This window comes from Oryx dammah, unplaced genomic scaffold, assembly GCF_014754425.2.
Source record: "Oryx dammah isolate SB20612 unplaced genomic scaffold, SCBI_Odam_1.1 HiC_scaffold_23, whole genome shotgun sequence".
Taxonomy (NCBI): domain Eukaryota; kingdom Metazoa; phylum Chordata; class Mammalia; order Artiodactyla; family Bovidae; genus Oryx; species Oryx dammah.
The window spans coordinates 123,982,508-124,000,461 of record NW_024070207.1 but is presented as its reverse complement, the minus strand read 5'-3'; the positions used below and the strand labels follow the sequence as shown (position 1 = coordinate 124,000,461).

At 45.5% G+C, this 17,954-nt stretch overlaps 1 protein-coding gene across 2 annotated transcripts in view; it reads left to right on the top strand.

Moving 5' to 3' along the window:
* CLCN4 (chloride voltage-gated channel 4) overlaps nt 1–17,954 on the top strand; it is a 73,380-nt gene that overhangs the window by 33,153 nt on the left and 22,273 nt on the right. For both annotated transcript variants that reach the window (XM_040266483.1, XM_040266484.1), the window contains exons 4-9: nt 173–272; nt 4,649–4,836; nt 7,530–7,652; nt 14,530–14,736; nt 14,837–14,917; nt 15,995–16,540. In XM_040266483.1, coding sequence (XP_040122417.1) covers nt 173–272; nt 4,649–4,836; nt 7,530–7,652; nt 14,530–14,736; nt 14,837–14,917; nt 15,995–16,540 — 1,245 coding nt within the window. The remainder of the gene's footprint in view (nt 1–172; nt 273–4,648; nt 4,837–7,529; nt 7,653–14,529; nt 14,737–14,836; nt 14,918–15,994; nt 16,541–17,954) is intronic.

Genomic DNA, 17,954 nt, shown 5'->3' with positions numbered 1-17,954 from the left:
AGCCCATTTGACCATCATGCTCAGTAACTGAAAGAATCACCTAAGTGGCCATCTAGTTGCTTAATTACATTTGTTTTCTCAGTCACCCTGTTTCCTGAGGAAACAGTTGCAGAAAAGGAAGCTTGAATTGGAACGTGTATCCACATCAGCTCTGATGTCTTTTTATTTCTAGATAACCAGCAAAAGCAAGGAGTCCATATGGGAGTTCATCAAGAGTTTGCTGGATGCCTGGTCGGGATGGGCAGTCATGCTGCTCATCGGCCTGCTGGCAGGTACGTGCTGTTTCTCTTGTACTTCATGCCAGGAGTTTGTGGCTTGAAATATCGTAGAGCAAAATACATGACTTACCAATCTATCATCAGTGAAGCAAGGAGACCCCAAGGCATGAGTGGACTAGGTACAGTCATTGGAGAGCAGTACCAAGAGAGCTGTGCTTCCCTGGTAGCTCAGCGGTAGAGAATCTACTGGCCAGTGCAAGACACACGGGTTCGATCCCTAGATCAGGAAGATCCCCTGGAGAAGGGAATGGCAACCCACTCCAGTATTCTTGCCTGGAGAATCCCACGGACAGAGGAGCCTGGCGGGCTACAGTCCATGGGGTCACAAAAGTTGAACGTGACTGAGTGACCAAAAGCACACACTTCACATTCTGTAGGACTTGGCTATGGAGCAGGCTAGAAAGGATGGGAACATTTTGCTCTCTAAAACATCCTGTGAGAGTGAACTTGACTAACACTGGCAGGCCCTGGGATGAACATTGAGAGACGCTCCCAGTAACACGAGACGCTGCAGGGTCTGAGAGAGGCATGGGAGAGGTACCGCCAGTCCTTGGGTTGTTCTGACCCTTCTTCATTTTTATAATCCCAACACCATGTTTGTGACCCATCAGTGTTTTCAGAGCAAATGAACATGTATCTGGAGGGGACGCCTCCCCTTTTAATCGCAAACACTCCAGCCCTCCATGGAAATCGTTTCCTGAAATTTCCTTACTCTTAGGAGGCTGTGAAGGTTAATGTCAAAGAGGAAAAAAACTGATCAAGTTAAAGAGATTTTCTTAAGAAAACCCTCTGCCTGTAGTAACATCATAGTTATGGTTATAGGACTGATCAGAGAATGACTGTGATATGGATCCAGTGTAGTTACTTGCTGTCTGACAGCACTCCCATGGGGCACAGAGTGAAATTTTGTGATTGGAGGACTCTGATTTCTGGCCACCTCTCATTTGTTACATCTACAATGGTGGGAGGGGCTCGGTTGCCAGGGTGGGTCATAAAGGGCCCAGAAGAGTGCTGAAGTGGCAGTGCTCTCCCTCCAGTCACAGCAGCTGCCCATTCACCCCATCCTACCCTTCCACTCTCCATGGATATTGGTAGCAGTTCATAGATATACATTTTGCCTCCACTTTGTTTGACTGCTAATGTGAAGACCTTTAAAGGAAGGCAGAGAAGTAGTTTGCTGTGAATTTTGATGTCTTTGTTTAGAATAGATTTATAAAACTCTACCCAGGGTTATTTTTGGTTCCTGGAAAGGAGAGATGGACGTGGGAAACGAAGGAGTCCGAGTAGATGTTTCTGGCCTAGATTTATTAACTGATCCAAGAGCCCAGTTGGGCTGACTTTAACACATCAGATACCAACAACCTGGCTTCTCTGATAATCCAATTTCCCTCACTTCTTTTAGGTGGGATCACCTGGGGATTTAAAACTACTACTGCCCAAATTGCAATTAAATAGTACTCCAGAAATGACACCCTAGCATTGAGTAAGGCCCCTTCTACCTGTGATGCTGATGTGCAGCCAGGGATGAGGACCACTGGCAAAGGGTCACATCAGGAGATAAATAGAGGAGGGAGGCAAGAAATGGATGATCTTGACGATGAAGGTAGCTAAAGTGTTCTTTTGATCTGGATGTACTGGGAGGGAAATCCAGAAAACTCTGCCCTATTCACCTTCCCATTCCCCAGCTCTCTAATGGTGGTGAGACCCAGGAGTCCCACTGCCTGGCCTGTCACCTCCTTAGTGGCAGCCTGGGTATTCTGACTCCTAAGATGGAGTGGCCCAAACTGCGGCTTCTTTGAGGGGCATTAACCCAGAGCTACCGCTGGAGGTCGCTGTTGTTCCATACAACGTTTTTGTTCAAAGGTCATCTTTCTTGCCACCTTTTCTAAAAGTACCTTTCTCTCTCTCGGAGCTTCATCCCCCTCGCCTACCATTATGTAAGTATGTGTGTATGTATGTAAAAGTTTTATTGAGCTGTAACTCACGTGCCATACAATTCACCCTGTTAAAGTGGTTTTTAGTGTATTCACAGAGTTTTGTAGCCAACACCAAGGTCGATTTTAGAACATTTTCACCAGCTCCCAAAGAACCTCCCTACCCTTTAGCTATCAGCCGCAGTGCCCTCAGCCTCTTTTTAGTCTTAGACAGCCGCTGATCTACTTTCTCTCTTTGTAGATTTGCCTATTCTGGACATTTCATAAAATGGAATCATATAATATGTGATCCTTTCTGACTTGCTTCATTTAAGCATAATGTTGCCAAGGCTCATCCACACTGTTGCATGTGTCCGTACTTCATTCCTTTTTATTAACATCCTAGGTGGACCACATTTGGTTCTTCCATTCAGCAGTTGACAGGCATATGAGTTGTTTCCACTTTTTGGCTTTTGTGAATATGCTGCTGTGAACATCTGTGCCCACATCTTTGTGAGGACATGTGTTTTCATTTCTCATTGGCAGACACCGAGGAGTAGAATTCCTTGGTCAGATGGCGACTCTTGGTTTGCCTTTTTTGAGGACCTGTTCTCCAGCACCACTGTGGGGGGTGGCCACCCCTGGAGCACACTGTATTCTTTTTTCCTCACTTACACCTGTTGTCAGAGCCCCTCACTTGGTGGTTTAGTAGCTAAGTCATGTCCAACTCTTGCAACCCCACGGACTGTAGCCCTCCAGGCTTCTCTATCCATGGGATTTTCCAGGCAAGAATACTGGAGTGGGTTGTCATTTTCTTCTCCAGGGAATCTTCCCAACCCAGGAATCGAACCTGGGTCTCCTGCACTGCAGGCAGATTCTTTACCAACTGAGCTACAAGGGAAGCCCCCTTACTTACTTATTTAGTCTAATGTCTTTCTCCCTGCATGAGGTATGATTCCGTGAGGTCAGGGACCTGAGTTTGCTTTGTTCAGTGCTGTACCCCAGGGTGTGGTGCTTACTTCCATAGTAAGTAGGTGCTCAGTAAGTAGCCCTTGAGGGAATGGACGGACCTGAGTTTTCTGATTTTCATTCATTTGCTGCTCTCATTCATTCAACCTGATATATATAGTTCCAGCTGTACATCTGACATGCATACAACAGTGGACAAGGCTGGAGGCCCTTGCCCACTTAAAGGGGACACAGGGTCTGGATGCCTGGCCTGATTCCCACGGTGACACATGAACCAGACAAGAGACTCTCTCCCTGCCCCATTTATAGACTAGTCAGAGTGTGTGTGTGTGTGTATGTATACACACACATACATAAATATAGTCATATCAGGATGTAATAAGTATGGGGATGGCAGGATGCCTGGGAAATATACTTAGCCCAGACTTAGGAAATCAGAGAGGGCTTCCTGAAGGAGGTGATGAAAATGCCAGGATCTGGAAGATAAATAGGAGCTTGCCCAATTTTGGGAGGGCAGCACTGTCTGAGGAAGTGCAGAGAGGAGGGCCTGGTGTGCTCAGGAGCATGGCGTGGGCAGCGTGTGGGGTTAGTGGTGGAGAGAGAGGAGCCTGGAGAGAAACTCGGAGACTGAGGATAGAGCCTGTGTGCTGCTGAGGATTTGGGCAGTACTGGAAAGAACAGTGGGTGACTGCTGATGCAACAGGAGAGTGGCAGGGCCAGGGGGCCTTTTGTTGGTGTATGGCTGCCTTTGGTATTGATGCTGGCAGGGAAATAATATTGTAGTAAAGGCTAGTAAAAGTTTGAAAACTTTGGTAGCTTGAGAGTATTCTCTGCCTTCGCAAAGGACTGGAATGGATTACTCTAGTAAGATGGCCTTTTGTGACCCACTGCACACTCTATTTTATCCCACTTCTATTGGCCTTTAGAGTAGTTATTTACTTATATCGCTCCTCAGTCCTTCAACCAAAATGTAAACATTTAGAAGATTCTAATAAGTGACATTTTTCAAGTTGGGTTCCACTTGGATATAAAACTTGATTGAAATGATGAGGCTGTCATAGTTGATTTCTCTCCATTTTGTCTGAATTGTCTTTTCTGGAGAGATAAGTTTGTGATTCCAGCATCCTGCCCTGGAAGTCGCTGAGGGGGTTCCGTCTTTTATTGGGTGTTGGTACCCTAGTTCTAAAACTTAGAAGGGCTGGGTTCTGAAAGCCCCAGGGGGTTGCAGTGAACTCTACCCGGCAGGTCTCTCCCTCCTGTGTGATCGAAGCCCCCCGAGGACTGTATATTGTTGGCCTTTGTGTCTCAGTGGGCTGGGTGCCACCTTTGCCACACCATGGGCCCTGCCACATGCTCAGGTGACCTCAAGACTGCTGAAGGAGGCTTCTGGGGCATATGGCAGCCCAGGGTGTGGGCATCTCTGCCTGCCTTCCATGCTGCCCAGGTCCAGCTGGCTTCCATCTCAGTGGCTTTTGCTGCTTCTTCCAGGCACTCTGGCCGGGGTCATCGATCTTGCTGTCGACTGGATGACCGACCTGAAAGAGGGCATCTGTCTGTCCGCCTTCTGGTATAGCCACGAGCAGTGCTGCTGGACTTCCAATGAGACCACGTTTGAGGACAGGGACAAGTGTCCCCTGTGGCAGAAGTGGTCGGAGCTGCTGGTGAATCAGTCAGAGGTGAGTGCGTGGGTGTGTCCTGGCTGGGAGCTCCCTGGCTGGTGTTGGGGAATGTCCATGCACTCACCTTCTGCTCTGACCTTCATCTGTGGCTAATATGAGTACCATTTCCCACTCGGCTTTTTTTTCTAGCTCTAGGGTTCAAACTTCAATTGGAAAGTCCTTCCCCACTATTTCATGTGTACAACGTCTGTAGTTTTTAAAACCTGGTATTTGGTTTTATTTTTCTTACTGAGATTGGTCTTTTGATCATGCTAAAGAAATAGGGTTAATTTTTATTACTTCTAACTAAGGAGAAAAGATATTGTTTTAGAAAAATGGCTTTAGTGAATGTAATTCGTATTCCAGAGGATATTCTATGGGGATACATTAATCTGTGTAATCAATGAATTAATATTCATCAACACGAATATGCTAATATTCTTTTAGAATATTCACACATTTGTGCCACCATCACCCTGATCTAATTTTAGAACATTTTTATCACCCCCAAAGAAACCTTGTACCTGTCACTAATCTGTTTTCTATCTCTGCAGATTTGCCTATTCTGGACATTTCTTGTAAATGGAGTATACAATCCATGGACATTTGTGCCTGGCTTCATTCACTTAGCATAATGTTTTCCAGGTTCATTTGTGTCATACTGTAAATTGGGACTTCATTCTTTTTCATGGCCAAATAACATGCCATTGTCTGCATACAGCACATGTCATTTCTCCACTCAACAGCTGAGGAACACATGTTGCTTCCACTTTTGTGCTTTTATGAATGACTTTGCTTTGAAAGCTTATCTACAGGTTTTTGTGTGGACATATGTTTTCATTGCTTTGGGGTCCATACCTAGAGGGGAATTCCTGGGTCACATGGCAACCCTATATTTAACCTTTGGAGGAGCTGCCAGTCTTCCAAAGTGGCTGCACCTTTTTACGTTCCAGCAGCAGCGTATGTGGGTTCCAGCTTTCCCACATCCTCACCGACTCCAGTTGTTAACCTGGTTTGGATCGTAGCCCTCCTAGCAAATGAGAAGTGCTGTCTCCCTGTGGAGACAGTTATCATCTTCCAGTGCATCTTAGGAACACATCAGAGAGGATGTTTGTGGGCCTTCTGCAATGGGAATATCCCAGCCTAGGGGCTGTAGCAGTGAAGCACAGACCAGGCGCTAGCCTTCATGGCACTCTGACTTTCAGATCCACACAAATCTTTGTTTAGGAAGAGTTAATTTTTAACTGAGTTCAGTGGTTACCACAATGACTAAGGGTCATCGACAGATCAGAAACCCAGGTGATAGGGAGCTAGGTTGCCAGGATTCACGTTAGGGTACTGTGAGGACCGTTCACCAAATAACTGCTCTTGGAAGATACATATTCTCCTCCTCGCTCCTGCATTCTCCTTTGTCCAGTTGATTTACCTCTGTTGAAGACTTCTGGAATGCACTTTGCCATTTTGCTCAACCTTTCTCAGTGGAGTTGAAAATGAATTCTGTCAAATCTCTGAAGTTGATGGGCTCTTGAAATTTCACACATCCTCAGTGCTCTCCATCACTTCCAAAAATAGATTCTCACTTGGATGGATGGAGGTAGGCAGGCTGAATTGGCTGGCCGCCATGTTTGGTTTCTTCTCTCCCACTTTTGGGGGGAACCATGGCCATCCAGCTTCCCGACCATCTCCAAGATTTATGAATCCAAGGTGAGATGTTATTTTTAGTCACAGAAAAGTTCATTTTTATCCAGGTGAAATGTATTCCTGATTTCTCACCACATCAGGTGTGAATGAATATCTCTGGTTGTTAAGGCTAGAGCTATCTCCTGGAGCGTGTTTTTGTGTTTTACAGGCACACGTGTGGCCGTGTCAGTGGCCTGGCTTAGAGGCACTCTGGCTTTTCCTGCTCATCATGTGACAGATCCAGATGGTGGCAAGAAGCTGAGGCCTAGAGAATCGTAGTCTCTGCCCAGCACACCAGGTCCTCAGCCTCAAAGACCTCAGTCTGTGTTGTTGGTTCGGAAGGTGTTCCCCACACATCAGATTATTTGGAATATTGGAGCAGGGCCTGAGACTGCATTTCCAGTCCACGCCAGGTGATGCTGCCTGTCCAGGGTCCACATCTGAGTAGCAGTATTCTAAAATGCAGTTCCCCTTGGACGGGACAAGAGTTTAGGGGATAATGGATATATGTATGGCTGAGTCCCTTCTCTGCCCACCTGAAACTGTCACAACGTTGTTAATAGGCTATACCTCAATACAAAATAAAAAGTTTAAAAAAGGCAATTCACACACTTCCTCTTTGGTTTTAATCACAGTGTGGCTTTGGCCTTCACCAAAGCAAAGAGGCTGATCCACCGCAGACAAGACCAAACAAACTTTCTGGGGGTTCAAAGGCAGAATTTTCTGTTACATGCCTTTTATTAACTCAAGCGCACAGAGTGATTCAAACCCAGCCTCATTCACAGTTTCCAGGACTGCTGAGGTGTCACCTGGTGGAAGATGTGTGTACACAGCTCCTGGAAAAGCAGCTGGTGCTGTGTCTGTGTGAACCGTTGTAGCAATAGCAACAGCTGATAAAACTAACCTGCCTCTTTGTTGACACAGGACCAGGCGAGAAGCTGCCCAGTCAGGTCAGAGGGTCCTCTCTCATTCTAGAGGGGTAGGCGTGTGCACTGGCTCACGTGTCTTTTCTTGTTCTGTGTGTTGTCTAGGGTGCCAGTGCTTACATTCTGAATTACCTAATGTACATCCTGTGGGCATTGCTGTTTGCATTTCTGGCTGTCTCCCTGGTACGAGTATTTGCACCATATGCCTGTGGCTCTGGTATACCCGAGGTGAGTGGGGACTGGCTTTTTGTGCCAATTATTAGAAGAGCAAGCACTTATGTGGCACTTAGGTGCTAAGCATGGTTCCCAGCATTGGACATCTGTTCACTCATTTGCTCTCACAGAGAGCCTATGAGGTCGGTACTCTTATTCTTCATTTGATGGTTGGGGAAAGTGAAGTACAGAGAGGTTAAGTAACTTGCCCAGTGTCACTAAGCTGGTCAGCTGGGAGTTGAACCCCAGCTGTCTGGCTTCAGGATTTATGTTCTGTTCTCAGATGCTTCAATTCTTGTCTTTGCATACCAGGCAGAAGTTTTAAAGCCTGTGGAATCGGAGTTCATTAACCACACACGCAGGCGTGGTCCTATAGTAACCCTTAAGTGCATTTAGGGCTTCCTAGTTGGTGCAGTGATGAAGGATCTGCCTGACAATGCAGGAGACTCAGGTTCGATCCCTGGGTCTGGATGATCCCCTGGAGGAGGGCATGGCAACCCACTCCAGTATTCTTGCCTGGAGAATCCCAAGGGCAGAGAAACCCATGGGGTCACAAAGGGTCGGACACAACTGAGCAACTGAGCATGAACGTATGCAAGGATATCAATGAGAAGATGTGGAAAAGGGCAACAGTGGAAGTTTGGTGTTCAGAAAGTTTATTGATTAAACTCCCTTGCCACATTTTTGCTCTGCTTGTGAGAGGATAATAGCAATCTTTAAAAAGTAAATTCCGTGTTCACTACATGTACTGTGAATGCACCCATGTGAGTTTAGAGTTCTTATAAATATTTTCAGCTTTTTCTGGTAACCAGAGCATGAGGGAAGTGACCTCATTGATCAGGAAGAATGCCCGGGACTAAACTTCAAACCACGGAGGATCTGCTGGGTTCGAAAGACCATAATTGAGCCAATTCCCGAAAAACCCAGACAGTGCAGCTTTGAGCCAGAAATCATTTTTAAAGTTCTTAGACGATCACTCTAATCACTGCTGTTGCATTCTCCTTCAAGTTGTTGCTTCAGCAGCTCCCATAGACAGTGGGGATGCTGAGTTTATAAAGATGTGAGCGGTCATGGCAGCGGACCCACAGTCTTTGGCAGCACCGCCAGCGGACCCACAGTCTTTGGCAGCACTGCCAACAGCACTGCTGGTCTGGGCGGTTCATGGGAAGGGCTGGGGTAATTAAAGGATCGTTGAAAGGAAAGCTCAGCATTATCTTGTTCCAGGAAAAGATGTTTTAAGAAGGCAATTTCATGCTGAATTTTGGATAGTTTATATGAACACGTTGCTGGAGGAACCTAAAAAATAAGCTGCAGTACCAACATATTTGCTCCGTATAGCCAGTGCTGCTGTAATGCACTCTTTGTGCATGCTGAGTCGTGTCTGACTCTTTGTGACCCCATGAACTGTAGCCCGCCAGGTTCCTCTGCCCTGGGCATTCTCCAGGCAAGAATACTGGAGTGGGTTTGCCTTTTCCTTCTCCAGGGGATCTTCCTCACCCAGGGATTGAACTCATGTCTCCACTGAGCCACCTGGGAAATTCCTAATGTACCATATGCATGCCAAGTCATAGGGCGATGTGAAACTGCATCACCAAAACCACAGAGCTTGTTGGGAAGATGGAGTTAGGGGCACAGTGCCCAGAAACCTTATTGGTGGCACATAAAAAAGATGGGAACCACATAGAACCAGTAGCACAGTTTGACACATGTTAAATGGTTAAGGAATGTATGAGTACTGCCCTAGTGCGCATGCAAGCTGGGAGTAGTCCGAGACGTGTGCTTGTGTGTTGGCTCAGTTTGGCAGCTGCAGTTTTCTGCCTTGTGTTTCTCTCAGAGGAAATCGTGCAGAAACAGACGCAAAATTGGCATCATGCTCAAGTTCTGCCCCGACGCATGAATCATATTGGAACAAATTTGTGTTTTCCAAACAAGTGTCCGGGCAGAACTGACTGCATTTTATTGGATATTGAGACAAAGAAAACAGATTATTGTTGGCATCTTAGTTTCTGATCCCAGTACCCAGCAACAGGTGCTTTTGGGCTCAAGCTGCCTGTCAAAGTAAGGAGATGGGTGGTGGGGAGTTGGTGGGAAATTGAAGGCAGCAATAAAAGGTGTTGCGAGTGGGGATACCATCTTCCTCTTCCAAGAACCAGAGATGCATGGTCCAGCTCATAGACAGGGAATTCTGTCTGGGAGGGTGTCCGGTGGACCTGGTGTTCATCCACAGATGGCATCTTCATTTATGACAGCTGAACCCAAAATGAGTCAAATACCAAGTTCAGCATTGTTTCCTGTGTGACAAAGTGCAAGGAACACATTGATGTGAATAAAGTTCAAAAAAGTGATATCAAGTGGAAAAAGTAAGTTAGAGAAGAATATGTGAAGTATGGTTCCATTTCTGTAGAGGCTCTAAAACAGCCTATATGAAACAAGCATACTGTTTAGTCATAACCAGATATGCTACAGCTCTCAGGAAAGGCAAGGAAATGATTGGAAGAGTCCACTGAGAAAGCAAAGACAAGGTGTTCACAGGTTCCTGCTCTTCTGTCCTAAACTTGGGAGTGGGTATGCTCAAAATTCTCCAAGCCAGGCTTCAGCAATACGTGAACCGTGAACTCCCAGATGTTCAAGCTGGTTTTAGAAAAGGCAGAGGAACCAGAGGTCAAATTGCCAACATCCGCTGGATCATGGAAAAAGCAAGAGAGTTCCAGAAAAACATTGATTTCTGCTTTATTGACTATGCCAAAGCCTTTGACTGTGTTGATCACAATAAACTGTGGAAAATTCTGAAAGAGATGGGAATACCAGACCACCTGACCTGCCTCTTGAGAAACCTGTATGCAGGTCAGGAAGAACAGTTACAACTGGCCATGGAACAACAGACTGGTTCCAAATAGGAAAAGGAGTACGTCAAGGCTGTATGTTGTCACCGTGCTTATTTAACTTCTATGCAGAGTACATCATGAGAAACGCTGGACTGGAAGAAGCACAAGCTGGAATCAAGATTGCCGGGAGAAATATCAATAACCTCAGATATGCAGATGACACCACCCTTATGGCAGAAAGTAAAGAGGAACTAAAGAGCCTCTTGATGAAAGTGAAAGAGAGTGAAAACGTTGGCTTAAAGCTCAACATTCAGAAAACGAAGATCATGGCATCTGGTCCTGTCACTTCATGGCAAATAGATGGGGAGACAGTGGAAACAGTGTCAGACTTTATTTTTGGGGGCTCCAAAATCACTGCAGATGGTGACTGCAGCCATGAAATTAAAAGACACTTACTCCTTGGAAGAAAAGTTATGACCAACTTAAGATAGCATATTCAAAAGCAGAGACATTACTTTGCCAACGAAGGTCCATCTAGTCAAGGCTTATGATTTTTCCAGTGGTCATATGTGGATGCAAGAGTTGGACTGTAAAGAAAGCTGAGTGCTGAATAATTGATGCTTTTGAACTGTGGTGTTGGAGAAGACTCTTGAGAGTCCCTTGGACTGCAAGGAGAGCCAACCAGTCCATTCTGAAGGAGATCAGCCCTGGGATATCCTTGGAGGGAATGATGCTGAAGCTGAAACTCCAGTACTTTGGCCACCTCATGCGAACAGTTGACTCATTGGAAAAGACTTTGATGCTGGGAGGGATTGGGGGCAGGAGGAGAAGGGGACGACCGAGGATGAGATGGCTGGATGGCATCACTGACTCGATGGATGTGAGTCTGAGTGAACTCCGGGAGTTGGTGATGGACAGGGAGGCCTGGCGTGCTGCAATTCATGGGGTCACAAAGATTTGGACACGACTGAGCAACTGAACTGACATGATAGTAGGTACATGAATATGCTTTCAGCTGTATATAGTATGTAACAGGTTCATGTCTCTATTTATAAAAGAGTTCACAATAATCTTTTCAATTGTTAGGAACCCAATGGAGATTTTATAATTGAAGTTTAGTTATTATGACTCAGTAGTAGCAAATTTTCATTGTTATTATAGTAGAGCTAGAAATTCCTAACATTTACCCCAGTTCTTGGAGGAAAGGAGGAGAGTAAAAAGTAAATGCAAAGAAATCATTCATGGGTACAAATAACATCCTTCCAGTCAAAACCCAACTAACTACGCAACCAACTCCACTCAGTTTGAGATACCGAGCTGATCTTCATTTTGGCAAAGACACTAAATGAGCTTTTTAGAAAATATATTTCCCATCATAGGAGGTGATCTGGGATGCAGTGGTCAGTGGTTAAGAATCCGCCTTGCAATGCAGGAGATGCAGGTCCTGACCCCTGGGTCAGGAAGATTTCCTGGAGGAAGAAATGGTAACCCACTCCAATATTCTTGCTTGGAGAATCCCATGGACAGAGGAGCCTGGCAGGCTACAGTCCATGGAGTCCCAGAGTCAGACACGACTGAGCGACTAAGCACAGCACACAGCACAGAGGTTTGAAAGTTACCATCATCAAGTCACAAATGTTCTGCAATACATTGCCTTAAAGCCCTGCTTGATTCAGTCTCTATTAATTCAAATTAAAGCGAGTGATTAGATTTTGGCATCTGCTGGGAACAAATTTGCCTTCTTTAATCCCTAATTTTATCATGACAATTTTATTCAGTCACTTTCAAGAATTATGAAATACCTCTCACATTGTTCAGCTCACCACATGTCATGGCTGGCAATGGCTCAGGTAATTTAGATGCTTGTAATTTTCTAAATGGTATCATGCTCTTCAAGTGTACCCTTGGGTCCAAATCCACATTAACTGACAAAAAATTATAGATAATTTTATTCTAGGCAATACAAAAGGGCAGGATTGTGGCAGGCATAATAAAACATCCCTTAAATAAAGGGATATGGGCTCCCCAGAGCACAAGCTCAAATAAGCCCGCTACCACTAGTTAAAGACCAGTTTAACCACTGCTAGTTTGTGTGCCTTTAGTTAAAGGCTAGTTTATCTGATTAGAGAGCTGGAAGACCTCCCTGTGTTTTCTAGGAAGGAGCTTGGTGATTTCTTTCAAACAGATGTCCACATGCTTGCTCACTGTTGGTCTTTCTCTTTGAATTAAGAAAAACAGATCTCTGTCAGTAATTCCTGAGATGAAAATGGTCCATTCAAACCCATTGTAAAATTTCCAGTATTAGCATTACAGCTGATGAAAAGCCAAAGAGTATTTCAGGACTGCCCTTAAATAGTGAGAAATTAGGAATACTTGTATTGCTCTTCTCAGGATGGGAACAGTGCCTCTCTACCTGGACTGCCTTTTAGAATGGGTTTGGGTGGACTCTGGGAGTTGGTGATGGACAGGGAGGCCTGGCGTGCTGCAATTTATGGGGTCACAAAGAGTCGGACACGACTGAGCGACTGAACTGAACTGTGGAGTCTGTAAACCCCCTGTGCCCATGATACACCTCAGATCAATTACATCAGATTTCCAGGGGAGGGGATTAACTAGTCCTCCTTGGTTTCTAAGTCCCCAGAGGATGCTGTTGAGCACCAAGCTCAAGAAGGACTGGGATAGCTATTCAAGAAACTGATTTCTTGGCAGAGCAATGCTCACTAGGAGGCACTTTGATGTTATATAAACATCCTGACGGTGACAAGAGCTGAGACTGTCCCATTATGCATTATACAATGGGAAAATGGATACTGACCACAAATTTCATTGGCTGGCTCACTCTGTGTCTAATGAATCTCTGATTACAGGCTTGTAAATTGCTAGCTAGGCAGTAAACATTCACTTCATTTCAGCCAATTGTGGGAGAGGTTGAAGATAAAATGTTATTTATCCGTTGGTGATGCTTCTGTATCCAGTGCATGCATGTATGTTCCGTCATATCCGACTCTTTGTGACTCCATGGACTGTAGCCTGGCAGGCTCCTCTGTCCATGGGATTTTTCAGGCAAGAATACTGGAGTGGGTTGCCATTTCCTCCTCCAGGGGATCTTCTCCACCCAGGGATCGAACGAACATCTCCTAAATTGCAGGCAGATTCTTTACCACTAGCGCTACCTGGGAAGCCCAGGCTTTGTGAGTCAAGAGGCAAAATTGAGGAACTGTTCTCACTAACAGCTAAGTCATGTTTGACTCTGCGATCCCATGGACTGCAGCACGCCAGGCTTCCCTGTTCTTTACTGTCTCCCAGAGTTTACTCAGATTCATGTCCATTGAATCAGTGATGTCATCTAACCATCACGTCCTCTGCTGCCCTCTTCTTTTACCTTGTTTTCATATTACATTTAAAATGATTAAAAGCTTAGGTTTTAAACATCTTAGCTTGTGGGTCATAGGAAAATAGGCTGTGGTCTGGATTTGGCCCACTGGCCATAGTTAGCCAACCCTTATCTAAAGTTCCATTGATATTTTATTATATTTGCTTTGCAACAAAGCTAGCGAGATGTCTCTATATTGGCCATCTTTCAGCAGTCAAAAATTAACAGTTAAAATCAATAGATACATGCATCAGGATTTCTATTTGCTCCATTATTGACAATGTGTTCATCAATCATTTAATGATTTGTGATTGTTTGATTAAAATGATTAATCTGTTAATAGATACATGTATCTTTAACACAACAGAGGGTAACCTGCATAGGATAACATGCTATACATAAAATTAGACTGATAATTACTTATTCATTCCTTGAATGATCTCATTACTCTGAAATTATTAAGATTTACTATGCAGTGAATTGTCTCGAGGGTTCCATTAATGTATAAAAGTATGCATTAATATAAATTATAATATCAAATTATAGCTAAAAATTATCAATGAAAGCAGCCTCTGTTCCATACAATTTAGTGAATCTCAGCTTGAAAGATGCTTCTCAGAGGAGGCAGGTGTTATTTTCCTGGCAGAGGCACTGAGGCGGCTCACTCCCCCACCTTCTCCGTCCTGTGTTTCAGATAAAGACCATCTTGAGTGGCTTCATCATCAGGGGCTACTTGGGCAAGTGGACCCTGCTGATCAAGACTGTCACACTGGTGCTGGTGGTGTCCTCAGGCCTGAGCCTGGGCAAGGAAGGGCCGCTGGTGCACGTGGCCTGTTGCTGCGGCAACTTCTTCAGCAGCCTTTTCTCCAAGTACAGCAAGAACGAGGGCAAAAGGCGTGAGGTGAGCATGCGCAGGGTGAAGCCCTGCCCTCTCCAGGCTTACCTGCACCTGCTGACTTTCCCGAAAGACCTGGAACTGACGGGAGCTCTTTGCCTCACAGGTGCTGTCAGCCGCAGCCGCTGCCGGGGTCTCTGTGGCCTTTGGTGCCCCGATTGGGGGTGTGCTTTTCAGTCTGGAAGAGGTGAGCGTGGGCAGTGGAGGGGCCCCATGGTTCTGAGCACTGAGGAACATATTGCGGGGAGAAACACATGGGGGGCTGTCAGCAAGGCAGGAGGTGTTCTTCTTCAACCCTCTTGAGGACTGGATCCAAAGGAGGATTGAGAGATTCCTACAACTCATGAAGGAGCCACAGTATTCTCTGTGAAATACTTTTTTTTTTAAGTCTTGTTTTAAAAATTGCCAGTGTGATTTTGAGGGGGCGGGGTGGAGATTTGGTCTCCTGTCTCTTCCATAAGCAATGTAATGAATAAACAATTTTTATTTTTTTGCCACCGGAATGGATCTAGTCCAGTGCTTGGCCCATGTTGTATGTCAAGAGCCAGACAGTAAATACTTGAGGCTTTGCGTGTCTCGGCGCCCGGTCCCAGTCACTGATCTCGGCCCTTGTAGCTTGGAGGGTGCAGCAGGCCACGTGCATGTGCACTGCCTGGCTGTCTTCCAAAGAGACCTTCCTTATGAATGTTGAAGTGAATTTTCTATCACTGTCACCAGATATTGTCCTCCTTTTGAATATTTCACGTCTCAAAATATTCTTTTCTCCCCAAAAAGTATAGTTGATTTACAATGTTGTGTTAATGTCTGCTCAGTTACATATATATAGATTCTTTTTCTCCCTGAACCATTTAAAAGTGTAAAAACCATTCTTAACTCATGCACCCTCCAGATACATCTGCTGAGCCAGGAGTTTCAACCCAGGCTCTGTTGTCTGGAGAATCAAATCAGAGATTGATTTTCTTTTAGGAGGCTTTCTCTGCCATAAACATAATTATGATACAGTGTTCACATTTCTCTTATAAAATAGCTCAAATGCACCTTAAATGGTTTCTGTTCCAATTTTAGACAGAGTCCTTTAAAATATCTTTGTTCGTGTGTTTGGGCCTTATTTACACCACTGATTGAGGAAGTAAGTTCCTCCCATCTTTGATTTGAGCGTGACTTTCATGGCAAATGCCTGCAGGGGGCTGCTAATCAGTGGGTCTGGGGCCCTGGGGCAGCTCTTTTGTCTATCAGCCTCTTACTTTTCACTCGTTGGTTGCAGGTCAGCTACTACTTTCCGTTAAAGACCCTGTGGCGGTCCTTTTTTGCGGCCCTGGTGGCAGCCTTCACGCTGCGATCCATCAATCCATTTGGGAACAGCCGCCTTGTCCTCTTCTACGTGGAGTATCACACGCCCTGGTACATGGCTGAGCTCTTCCCCTTCATCCTGCTTGGGGTCTTCGGGGGCTTGTGGGGGACCCTCTTCATCCGCTGCAACATCGCCTGGTGCCGGAGGCGCAAGACCACCAAGCTGGGGAAGTACCCAGTGTTGGAGGTCATCGCGGTGACTGCCATCACCGCCATTGTTGCCTACCCCAACCCCTACACACGCCGCAGCACAAGTGAGCTCATTTCCGAGCTCTTCAATGATTGCGGGGCCCTTGAGTCCTCCCAGCTGTGTGACTACATCAACGACCCCAACATGACGCGGCCTGTGGATGACATCCCCGACCGGCCAGCCGGGGTTGGGGTTTACACGGCCATCTGGCAGCTGGCCCTGGCGCTGATCTTCAAGATCATCATTACCATATTCACCTTTGGCATGAAGGTCAGTGAAGGGGAGGAAAGGTGCCAGGGGTGGTGGGCAACCCTGTTCTCCTGAAGATGGGACCCCAGAATCCAATCATGCCAGGAGAAAGAGGGAGCTGAGTTTTGCTGAATGGTCTCAGGTGCCAGCCACTTGACATTCTTTCAACCAACAAAAAACAACACTTTTGATAAACATTAAGCCTGCGGAGTAGAGGTTTTTTTTTTTTTTTGGAGTAGAGATTTTTAACCCCATTTTATAAGTGAAGAACCTAAGGCTCAGAGTATATCATTCATATGGAGATGTGTACAGCTTGGTGAATATTCACAAAATACACTTGTGTGACCAGCACCTCAGACCAGGAGCAGAACACTGGGAACCTTCCAGAATCCAATTGTGTTCTACCACAGTTGTTTTTGTGGTATTTCTATGAATTGTTTCTTTTTAAAAAAAGTCTTGAGAAGCTGTGTACTTGGGTACAGTGGTCAAACACAAACCTGAATTTTTTCTTTGAGAACAAGGAAGAATAGGCGTTATTAAACAGGTGACTGTGATGCAGAGGGATTTATTTTCATTCTGGTGCCTGCTGGGAGAAGTCTGCTTTGAAGTCACAGGGAATTAGATGAAGCGGGGTGGGGATAAGAGATGTTCAAGGAATAATTTCCTCAGGAATGTCACACACTCTTGAAATTACACCGGAGGATCCAAACTTAACTTGAATTTGGTTAAAGACCCACTTCCATCCTCAGATTCATGACAATTGGCCAGGAAGGGGTTGCGGTTCATAAATGCAGCTTCTGGTCACAATCGGCAGCCATGTGCAGTCTCTGTGAACAGAGTTAAGTCTTTTCTGTGCCACGTGTCCGATGACTAGAGAGATGAACATGTATTCTCACACAGCAAAATACAAAATGTGCTATTACTGAGGCCTTTCAGTTTATATAGTCTTTCTGACAGGTGTTTGGCCACTGTATTTTCAAGAGGGCAGTAAGTTCATGACAAGGTTTTTGGAAGATGCAAGGCAGGTCCACTGATGTTTTTAGCTTCTTTATCTGACCTGTGCACAGTTAAAGGCCTTGCGTTTCCATTGTCATGCGGTGGCGTGACATTTAATCTTAAAAGCTGATCTGAATGATAGGCGAGGGGAGAGAGAGTGGTGAGTATCTCAAGTGACAGATGCGCACTTTGAATGTTATTTGCAGTGGGGCTTATCATCCTTTAATCCACAGCAGGCAAACCACGCCAGCTTTTGAAGGCAAGGAAATGAAAGTGTAAAATTGCATTCTCTCCAAGTCACAGTAGATCACTGGTCCATGGTTTCCCAGTGGACCCATATTTTGAAGCGTTGCCCCGCCTTTGAAGACTGAAGGAAGATACCAGCTTGTTGAGGGAGGCCAAGTTTCCTTGGGGGTGTGGCGGCGGGAATGGGGACCCC